At 40.6% G+C, this 11,710-nt stretch overlaps 1 protein-coding gene across 1 annotated transcript; it reads right to left on the bottom strand.

Annotated features, from left to right (window-relative positions):
- Positions 1–526: 526 nt before the first annotated feature.
- Positions 527–6,250, bottom strand: ndufa10 (NADH:ubiquinone oxidoreductase subunit A10). Its single transcript, XM_067514875.1, has 10 exons — positions 6,090–6,250; positions 4,997–5,165; positions 4,483–4,698; positions 4,130–4,216; positions 3,602–3,723; positions 3,341–3,420; positions 3,174–3,228; positions 2,989–3,074; positions 2,619–2,727; positions 527–738 (listed from the first exon to the last, which is right to left on the bottom strand). The coding sequence occupies exons 1-10, from the start codon at positions 6,162–6,164 to the stop codon at positions 670–672; spliced, it is 1,068 nt and encodes a 355-aa protein (XP_067370976.1). The 5' UTR covers positions 6,165–6,250; the 3' UTR covers positions 527–669.
- Positions 6,251–11,710: the final 5,460 nt, after the last annotated feature.

Raw genomic sequence — 11,710 nt, 5'->3', positions numbered from 1 at the left:
CTGGAAGATCTTTATTTCAGCGGGAGAAGTAAAAGTATTTACTAAAAGTAAAAATACCACTTAATTTACTCAACTTTGAGACCACCGACCATGGCAGTGGTCTCAAAGTTAGGCTTTTTTGAAAGTTACTTTCTGAAAATAGTTGACAACTTGTTGCTGAGGTTACCGGTCTTCTGTTTTTCCAGTAGCCTCCGATTTTTGTCTGAAAGCAGGTACCTTCCAAAACGGGAGAAAGATCTGTTACTATAGCAACTTGATGTGGACCCAAAAAAATAAAAAATAAAAAATTAAAAGAATAAACATAACAGCTGGCAGAGTTGGATCTGATTTTAACCACTTTATGTACTGACAGATGGATAATCCATCATAATAATCAGTATTTGTTTATTATATTTTTCACAATATCTGCAAAGCAACTAGTAATTAAAGCCATCAAATGTACTGGAGTAAATTTACACAATTAAGATATTTGCATTTCTAAATTTTTCTATGCAGACATAGAAAAAAAAAAAAGAATAAATCATAATATAGATTCAAAATTTATTCTTTTTAATAGATACACATTAATGGGGATGTACAACAGGCTACAGCTGGATGAAAAAAAATGGACAAGTAGTCCAGAGGTCATCCAGACAGCTGATTGGCCAGTGACGAGGCCTGCGAACGCACTCATTTGAGCCAGATGAACTTGTCTCCAACATCTTCATTATAACCAGGGGCGTACTTCTTCCCAGGGAGCTACACAGACACAAAACAGGACAATTAAAGTCAAGCATGCAGTTATAAAGACTTTTCTTTTGCAGGGAGGTTGCATCAAAGTGGCTCGACTTCGATTGTTGATTAGTATCTAAAGAACAAAACTCAAACCCCAATATATCTGTAAAAAATGCACAACCGAGGCTGCTAACACCCTGCTATGACTTTGTCGAATCAAATGCGCATAGTGAGATTATGCCACCATGTGTCACAGATTCTCGTTCTGTCCACCGAGATCCAGAGCTCACAACAAAATGTCAGGTCACATCCTCCTGTAGCATTACCCAGCCTGATTATAGCAGCATGGGAGGCGAAAAAAAGTCTCCAGTCAATAACCAGAAAAGGTCAAAACCGAATGTTTCCCTGCAAGACGGATGATACCACGAGCCTTGTAGAATATTCCGCAACTGGCATTTGCCTTCTTGTAGCTACAAGTCGTTCAATATTTCAGCGGAAGAAAATTAGTTCAATCATGCTGACAGTGCTGCACAGGCTTCAGACGGGAGAAGGCAGAGAAAATAAGTGCAGAGAGAAAAGGGAGGATTTGGACAAAGACAGGGCTCCTTAGTATGACTTTGTAGGTGTTAATAAAGTCTTACATATCCTCGTATTATGACAAAACAGACAAGGGCAACTCATCGTCCTGTCCATTAATTGGACACAACACAGCTAATGAATGTCATCAGCCAACAGTGAGAAAAGTCTCATTGTTGATGTCTCCAGCTGAGCTCCAGTGTAAGGGCAAAACCATGTCATCTCAAATTAAAAGCCATCTTCTTTTTTTCCCTTTGTCAACTTTAAATTAAAGGCAGGCTAATGTATTGGCTAATATTATCTTAGCAAAGATGCACATGTGTGAATGCTGGAACACCAAGAGTGTATCTGACATGGTTGGGAAGTAGTGGCACAACATGGGCACATTTACCATTTAATCAGGCTGTCACTCTTTTTAATTACCAAATTGAAACTACAGATCTTTTGTATTTGAATTGACTCAACACTTTAGCACTGCATCATTGGCTGATCAGACAAACCTGTCAGCTTTCCTGCAAAAGACTAAAAGTAACCTGAAAACACAAACTCTTTATTTGGCTTGCTGAATGAAATCCATTACAAACATTCACTTGGGGAAAGTGGACTGCTAGCCCCCGTTTGCAGGATAGATGGAAAACTTAGCTTCAGTCACCGCTTACAGACTTGCAGACTAGTCGGGGCTGTGGTTTAGATCTTGGCCTCAACTAAAAGAACAAATGCAACTCCAGCTAATTCTAAAGCTCTGTGTTCTTGACTTGCTGATTTGTCAAACCACATGTAGATTCAGGAGCCTTTCAGGTCAGTAGTCAGGCACATGGAAGCCCATCACAATCGCATTCTTCACGTATTTAAAATCTGTTGTCATTCTGATCTGTTCCAATCCGTTCTGTACACACGACATCTGCTGCGTGTCTTTCCTGGAAGAGGGATGTCTCCTGAGTTGCTGAGGTTTCTTCCATTTTTGCACAGTGGAGAGTTTTCCTTATACTTATGCAAATGTGTTAAGAGCAGCAGATGTTGTTCACCGTGCAGACTGCAAAACCTGCTTCGGGTTTAAGCTCAGAACTGTTTGCCTCAGAATTATCCAGTATTAATATAAATGTACAGTAATAGTATTGATGTATTGGGGTTCACTTTTTTTTTAAATGGTATACATTTGTAAAGAATAAACAGTTTTTATATGACAAAGACATAGTACCATAAATAAATGCTAGTAATACAATACTTACAGAAACCAAATACAGTGGTTAGTGACGTGGGGGATAAGATGTAGAAAACCACGCCACAACAAACAGGCTAGTAAAAGGGAACATCATGTTTCTACATACCGATTTATAGGCGTAGTATTTTTCATCATACTCATGAGCACCGATGGTTATCTCCGGCAGAAACTTTGGTATGTGGGTCAGAGAAGCCACGTGTTGTTTGTCTTCCACACTGTAAGACAACAAAAAACAACATTGAAGACCTGCTTGGTATGAGTGGAGTGCTGCACACAAAAGGTAATCGCAACAAATCTGCGCTTTTTTTGCTCTCCGCATGAATCACTGCAGGTACTTTGCAAGTGTATCCATAATGAGCATGAGTCTGAGACTGTGACACATGCATGTGAATTTGACTTTGACCTTTTAGAAATTCTAAAGTTCTGCTGCGTAATTTCCACTTCAATGTGAAAATGTGTAACACTTAACAACTCACAGCATCCTCATGTGATGGTAGGTGACATCATCCTGCTCCAACCATGGCCCTTTGTCAAACTTCAAATAGTCGATGTCTTCTGCCACCTATGGACAGGATACAGTAAATAAGCAGTCTGCAGAAGTACTTATTAAATACCATGACATACATACATTTCACCTAGCGAACGTCAAGTAAAATCTTACCCTTTCAATATCTTGGACTTGGTTTGCATCATAAATGAGCAGTTCTGACGATTTGCTGAAAGAAACACACAAACTTCTGTTCAGACAAACCCTCGAGGTTTGGCCAGGAAATTCTTAAATATCCTGTTGGACAGCGGTTACATATTTAATGCACAAGTTCATCTTACCTGATCTGGGGCAGAAACGACTTCTTATAGCTTTCCTCAATGCTTTTCAGATATGCCAGGGGCACATTCTGAAGATAGGGCTGAGAGTACAGAAACTATTAATCAGTATCTGCCTCATTAAAACAACCTGTGTGACACCAGCCACTTCCAATATTCAGATTTGTTTTCTAATTGTCCCTGTTGAAAATGTATTGCTCTCTCTAGAAAGCTGAATGCAACCCAATTGACGGCATCATGTGATTTCAGTGGGTGCGTCACTACCTTGCTGCTTTGTTTCAGCTTCTTCTGCACCTCCTCAGCTGGCAGGTCCACATAGAGGACAATGTGTGGAGGCAGGAACTCACAGATGCTAATGTTTTTGATCTCGTTATAATGCTGGACACCTGCAACGACACGTTTTTGGAAATGCTGAACCTGTGAACCTTGTGTTTTTTGTGACACATTAATCAGTGAATCTAACTGACACAAAAGAGATTATGACAGAGCTGAACTAAGAAAAATGTGAATGTCAGAACGTTTTGTTTGAGTCTACTAAAATAAAAATAAAAAAAAATTCTAAAACATATTGTTGCGAGTTGAAAATTAAAGACAAAAAATAGAAAAAAACAATATACCACGCATTAGTGTCTGCATTTGTTATGTCCCCCAACTCTTTTATTCAGGTTTTCCTTTAATTTGTCGCCCATTTGTGTTGTTAACAGTTGTGCTTTATTCCGGCTGTTAAATGCAACACAGACGCCGAGACAATTTGACTCCATGGTTTTGTGTTAGTGAAACTGCCGTACTTACACTCCTTCCTGATGTAGCCCTGTGCGAACATGGCCTCAAGGAAGACCATGTCACTGAACGGAGAGCGCTCCAGGACCACTCCTTGGCCTTAAACAGAGACAGTTATAAGAACTCGCCATACTTTGTTTCTGTGCATCATAAATTCTGTCATAAACACAATGATCATGAAATAAATTTACTGATTTCACAGAGGTTGCAACTGCATGTGACAATTAGCAATATGATTCGTCAGAATATAAAGTCAACGTTTGCCATGTAAATTGCCTGACAGGACAGTGACACACACATTCCAAGTGTGATTCCTTTGTAAGGTGAGCACAGGAAACTTCAGTGAACATCTCAGTCAGTGATACCTGTGGTGAGCAGGTGTTGGATGGCATCAGAGTACTGCAGCAGCCTCATGGTGTACATCCACAGCTGGAGCCTGTAGCTGTTCCCATCAGCAGCTTTGGGGTCTGTGTAGAACTTCTCCAAGCTACACATCCCATTGAAGTCAACAGAGAGTGGCCCCTTCTCTCCTGTCATCTTGTCCAAGTAGAAAGTGTCAGCCTCAGGCATGTACAGCATCCCTGTAGACAGAGAATTTGAATGCAACACCACCACCCACAATGGCTTCCCACAGAATTATCCCGGCGGCTCGGTCCTTGACTTTGTTTACATGTACGCCAATAATCCAATTGTGATAATCAAATTGTAACTTTAACTAAGACGAGCAGCATATTTCCCAAAATGTCACTGGTCGCTTTTAATGCAGTTACGTCTGCAGCCTCAATTGGCTGGCTGATATTAACACCCAATATTAGATTATCGCAGATAAATGAACAATGGCGTAAAACAAGTGATGGATCCCTGCAGTCAAACACTTACCCAGCTTATCAGCCAGTTTCTGGGCCAGTGCTCCTTTCCCTGAGGCCAAGTTGCCATCCACAGAGATTATTTTGCTGTACTGCTTTAACCGTGGTGTCGTCCTCTCACCCAGTACGTAGGCCAACCAGCCATACCTTAGGCTCCTCGCTGAGCTTGTGTGAACTCGTGCCTGGATGACAAAGAAAAGCACATCCTTTAATGGATAACCTGGAATTAACACAGTTCACAAGCAGAATATCATACTAGTGGGAGCCAGGGGAAAGAAAAAGTTACACTAGCTCCCACAAACTCACTAACCAAGAATTTCGACACTGGAACACTCCTCACCTTATTTTTATTTTAATGTAATTATTTATTAATTCATTTTTTTTTTTTGTAAAGGCTAGATTTACCTGAAATTAGTTGTAGAAAACTTGAAGGCTTACAACTGTTTAGACACAAGGCCCCTTAAACCAACTACTTTATATACAATTTCCCACAAAACATTTACCATAATGATGGACGGAATTGCTATTAAGACAATACTAGAGAGAAAGTAATTAAACATTATGCTCATGCTGCTGTTTAATTGTTTTGCTCTGTAAATAGAAATGTTACTAATATGACAAGCGTTCGGCTAAATCATTGCCTTGGACAAAACCTGTTATTCATCTGTGTTCTTCTCAGAGTACACAAAAAAATACGCCAAATAACAGGTAAGTATATGATTAACGAAGTACTTAACGGATTCACTGACGGACAGCTGAAGTAACCAAATGAGCCAACGAGTATTTCGAACTGGTCATTATTTGTATACATTTTTACAGGAGCAACATATCCAGATTAGCTAACCAAACGGCGCAGCTCCAGCACAGTATCTGCCACTAAAGCGTATTATAAATCTTTCTACTCCCGTGTACCGACAGCATGTTGTGTTGACTTCGTGCTTGTCCACTGCCAACAACATTATAAACAAACCAACGGTTGATTAGCGGATGACGCACTGTGATGCTAGCGGCTAGCGCGCTAGCTGGCTACGTTAGCTTGTCCTTGTGAATTAGCAACGTCCGGTAGGACAAATAAAGAACCGACTCCGTGCACGTTCTGTCCTCACCTTGTGTACAGCATTCGCTGCTGTAAAAGCAGGTGCTCCCGAAGGGATGACCAACCGGATCACCCTCAAGGCCATGATTACCTGTCCTCCAAGGACCCTCCAATATCCTCCGCAGACGAGCGGCTGGATTATACGTCACAGGTGGGACCTTTAGCGAATGTTGTCTCGCGAAATATACGTAGAACCGTGTCTACGTATTTGCCTAAATCCCGGAAAATCAAAATAAACACACAATTATATCAGAAAAGGGCTATGGACGTACATTTTCCCAAACAACATTATATTTCAAATATCATATTTCTAATGTAATTGTCAATTAGTTGTGTCTAGTTGTCAGAACATAGAAGAAAATATCTGACCCACAATCCATAACAAAAGTCAAAAGGTGTCCAGTTTATAACAAAGAGAAGCTTTAAATTGTTGTATTTGATAAGGCACAGTCATGTATTTTGTTTAAAATGGTTATTGTTACTGAGTCTAGTCTAAAACCTCAAGCAATTACCCAGTCCTTTGTGTTCTGTCATGAAATATTGAATTCTGACCATAGAAATCATCCTTAATGCAACATCTTCATTTGTGCCCAGTGTGTGTCTCTGTCTTTCCACCAGCAGGTGGCTGTACTAACTTGCTGTAGAACAGCCTGTCTGACCATCTGCTTCAAAAAAATGATGTGACTACAAATAAGCCCAACTTCTCTTTATGCCCCTATGTTTTCATCCCAATGTTTAGCAGGGAAAACAAAAAAGTTGAAATACTGGATTGAACCAAGGCAGTTTTCCACAATACACATCATGAAGATACAGTGTTTATATGATAAAACACATTTCTTGCTGAAACTGTTTTAGGCTATAACAGAATTAACAGTGTAAATGTACTTCACTTTCAAAATCGGCATGACTTGATCTTCTGTTTCTTCCGTTGTCACTACTAATTTGTCCGAAAACCCATTGCACATGTTTCTCATTTAATATGAACTGACTATAATAATTAGAATCTTCACGATCTGGATTGTGGCTCTAAACAATGCTTGACATTTTGTCTTTGTAGTACAGTGATGACTCACCAGTGAGATGGTAGATGTGGTGGGGATAATGCTGATTAGACCCTCATAAAGCTGTTATTGTAACACTGCTGGCCATCAGAGAATATGACACCCAGGCACATGTTTATAAAACACCCTATTCTCTTATGATTTCACACATATGCAATCCCCCTCTGTCTGTGGGCTCATCTTTTCTTGCACTCAGCTTCAAGCTCATTAAGTTCACACTTGAATCCTCAAGACTTTATATAATGCCTGCAGCTTCACAGCGTTCAAGTGTGACTCACAGGCTGTTTCCTCTGTATGCTAGGAAACCACCAATGTAAACACAGCTGACAGTCAACTACTTCGTATTTCACAGGCCATTAAGTGTGAGCACCAGTGTTTTTGGCTTTGCACGGCCATGTCTGCTTATGAAAACCTACTGGGAGGTCTAAATTTAAACTAGTTACAGGGAAATTTTCATCAGAAGGAGTTATCCTCTGGGAAAGCATAAATGAGCTCCGCAGATTTCACGGACGGAGATGTTTCATCCAAGCTGACATTGGTATGAAGGTCAGTTTTTAAACAGCAACACTGCATTGCTGCAGCATCTATGGACAAAGCAAAGACGCCTGATCAGTAGCTGTTGAAAAATTTTCCCCCTTTTCCACTGATGAATACATAACCAGAGAATGTAGTTCACTTTAGTAGATAATCCTGCAGACTAGTAAGATGTTAGATAAAGAGGAAGCCCTAGGAAGGAAATGTGTGCAAGGAATAGATCTTGCAGCCAATAACACTTTGAGAGATTCAATGATTCAACGCACACACACACACACACACATTTACTGTACATACGCAGTGAAAGCACTAATACTTTCCTGCGTAGACATCCTGACATACAAAAAAACTGCACTCCCACAGGAACCTGAGTAATTAGTCAACAGTAAAACAACAATACTCCACATTCAGGTCTCACGGCTGACACCCTGTGAGGTCAACTGAGGATTTGGGCAAATATTGCTGTGCCAAATTTCCCCTAGTTTTACAGCAGGTTTTATATCACTCTTCTGGAATTGGGACTGGTTTTAACAATGCCAGCAGGGAGGAGGTTTGCCTGCACTGTTTATCATTAAAACAACTCAAAAGCATGGCAACCAAAATAGTAGCCCACATCTTCTGCAGTCCACTCATTTTCTACACGTCACTCTACGCCTTAAACCATACAGAGAAACTTACTTCTGCAGTGGGATTACCTCTTTGTCTTTGTGAGACAAGATCTAACTTTAACAGGGAGTCCACAACCGAAGGACTAATAGCTAAACTCAGAGCAGTGTGGTGTTGCTGACACTATTCACCACTGACTTATTGCATGCTCAACCACTGTCCTCAAAGGACTTTTGCAACATCATCAAAGCTTTTGCCTTCAGAGGAATCCTATGGCTGTCTTAGCTCTTAGTCTCTTAAAAATATAACTCTAATTGCATTGGCAAGTGCATTTCAGATTATAAGTCTTTTCTGTATAACAACAAAACATTTGTTACATGTCCAATACAAAATGTTCAAATCGCAGATGTTTTTCATTGGCGTTTGCTACATTTCCCCGTGACTACTAAACCATAATGATGGTTATTTTAGGCAGCCCAAGTCATTTAAAAAGTTATTACTCCCTCTTTTGCTCAGGCATCATTATTCAGCATGAAACAGGACCACGATCATGAGACGGGACCGTGATCCCCCCCCCTACCATTAAGAGTTGAAGTAGCCCAACCAAAACTGGGACACACAATGAAAACCCACGACTACGGTGTGTGTGAGTGTGGTTTGTACTTCCTGTAGAACTTACTACCTCACTTACAACATTTTCTACACTTAAAAAGTGTACACCAAACCTGGTAGTTTTAATGTTGGCATGGAAATATTTGATGATGGCCATTGTTGACAGCTGTCAGAATACCTGCTGGTGATTGGACTGTGTAGCCATGGATGGCACAGGCGCAGGGGCCCAAAGGTTATGGGGTCTCTGGATCCAGAAATAAAACATCATTCTTTGTAAAGTGAGTTAATTAAAAGATGCAAAATAACCATAAAAAAGATTTAAAGTTATCACAAACAGACCCGAAATATAACTACAAATTGAGAGAAAACAGCCAAAAGACACACACATCACACATCACAGGGACACATGATAATGAGAAATATACACAGCATGACTACAAAGAGATGTATAAGTACAATAGGCAGCAGAAAATGATCAATCCATCCATTATCTGCAACTGCTTTTCATATTTAGGGTCAGAGGGGGCTGGAGCATATCCCAGCTGTCTCCAGTTTATCTCAGGGCCAACACAGAGAGACATACACAGACAGACAATCATATGGGTATATGAGGGGTGGGATGCCTCTCTGTGCCCAGGGCCCCATTTTTCTCACAATCTGTCCGTGTGTGTAGCTGCAGACTGGTCAAGAGTGCCCATGCAGACCCCAAGCTGACAGTGGACCCTCTCCCTTTTGCTTCCTACTAAATACACAGCAGTTAACAACCATACCTAACTAATAGCATCACAGCGCAGCTCGTCGACCACACAAGTGTAAAGGAAGAAGCTATGATTTGCAGAGTACTTAACACGGTCTGATGTTCAACTTAATGGAGCTGCGGTTGAGGCAGTAATGGAGCTCAGTTGCATCCCCCTGTGTAAGAAACTGCCCTCCTGTCTTTCACACGCGATTCTTCCCCTCCCAGAGGGTAACGGACCTGCTTCTTGTCAAGCCTCTGCCTGTTTGAAATGGACTTTTTCATTTCGAGGGCTGACGGCCAACAGAAAAGCTGATTGTTTTTTTACCTAAGCTGCAGCATCAAATCTCAGAAGCTCTATCCCCACTACCATACTAAAAACTGTACCCAGAACTCGTAGCTCGGTTTGTGGTGCAGTTGGCCCCAGACGACAGGGCCAGTGGTTTGATTCCAAGTTACTACAGACCTTATGCTGGAGGTTCCTTGGGTGAGACACTAAACCTCAAGTTGACCCAGGCACTTCTGCTATATGAGTAATTGGGATTGGACACTGAGAAATCATTTGATGATGAATTGTAAACAGTTTCCACTTATTCACACGGAAACTGAAGAGAAAGAGCTTCCATCAATTTTGCCAAGAACACGTTTAATCAGAAAATGATTTCTAACACATCTGTAAAAGTGTGAAACTCAGCTTTAAATACTTTGTCTCTGAGTGCAATGGACCCCAGGACAAAAGCAAACGGTTCAAATGATGAAATCAATACAGTAAAACCAGTGTTGTAATAGGTTTAAGGGAAATTATGCAGTGGGTGGAGAACAATAAAAGCCAGTGAGGTAGCTGGTCCTCACAAATCGGAACCACTGCTGGGCTGAATATAACATTGCTGTGAAGCTAGTGTAAAAAAAAAAAGACACTGAGCCTGGTGTTGATGGCCGTGCACCGGTGTCTGTCACACAGGAATGTACCAGAGCCAAATAAACAAGCACAAAGTGGATTAAAGCCATGGGAACATTTGCACAGCATGCACATGGCAAATTCTGTGGTAGAGCAGCTGCCCAATTCACATCTCTCATTTTCCAAGTCCTTATTTATTTATTTTATTAGTCTGCCACCACACACAGCCCTAAGGTGACCCCTAGGTAAAAGGCCCAGATGTGGCCAGGCCTGTCAGCAACAGCGCAATTCCAGGTGCTGAAACGATGCCACTTTGATGTTTTTCTGTCGTTTTCAGATGCAAAGTTAAAAATGTCAGAAAACGACATATTTCAAAAAATGAAACTACATTTTTTATTTAAATTCCAATTCTAATCACTGTTATTCCTAATTCACTTAAATAGTGTAGCTAGACGATTTTCTGCACTATCCAGGCTGACATTTTTCATTTCTCTTTATTATTGCTGCGAAGTCCCTCCAACTTTAATCTTATCTTGTCCAGCACAATGCTGGACTTTGAATGTGGGGCATAGATTGAATTAATGGTCAGACTTAAATGCATCTGTTGTACAAAACACTCTTAAGTTGTTCAATTAGAATTCATTCCCATGAATTCTGGGGGGGGAAGGATCCGCGGTTTGTAGGACCACATCCGATTCACAGCTCTGTTCACTCTAGCAATTCTGCCTTCTGGAAGAATTCAACAGTTCCAACAACGCTTTAGTGGATTCAGTAGCTCAGGATCGGAATTACTGTGCGAGCATATTTTGGTAACAATCACTGCTCATTGCTGTACATTTTCAACACATAACTGCAGCATCTAAAACTGTCTTCATGCTCTCACTACTCGTTCCACAATACTGTCAGAAAACCACTAATTATGAGCAACACCTTGATCTTTTCAGTTTGTGGCTACTGGCCAGCAGGTGTCACTGGCTTATATGATGGAAACATAACTGTTTTTTGGGGCATAGCTTGGTGACAGGGCGATAAACACTTCAGGCTTAAAGTAAATGTATCTTCTAACGATTACATGTGGAAGATATTAGGACTTCCAATAAATATACTTTTATTTTTATACTTTTTTTTTACAGATCTACTTATTGCAAACACACACTTTGTGCTCTGACAATGGAGAATGCAAT

The sequence above is a fragment of the Channa argus genome, chromosome 9 (genome assembly GCF_033026475.1).
Source record: "Channa argus isolate prfri chromosome 9, Channa argus male v1.0, whole genome shotgun sequence".
NCBI lineage: Eukaryota > Metazoa > Chordata > Actinopteri > Anabantiformes > Channidae > Channa > Channa argus.
The sequence above is the reverse complement of the archived record's forward strand: the minus strand, read 5'-3'. Positions and strand labels throughout refer to the sequence as shown.

Bases quoted from the DNA above. Each gene is read 5' to 3' on its own strand.
- ndufa10 (XM_067514875.1), bottom strand. From the start codon at position 6,164: ATGGCCTTGAGGGTGATCCGGTTGGTCATCCCTTCGGGAGCACCTGCT. The intron at 4,217-4,482 runs GTATCACTGACT...TCTCTGTTTAAG, and splicing joins CCAACACCTGCTCACCACAG to GCCAAGGAGTGGTCCTGGAG. The intron at 3,229-3,340 runs GTAAGATGAACT...TGTTTCTTTCAG, and splicing joins TCGTTTCTGCCCCAGATCAG to CAAATCGTCAGAACTGCTCA.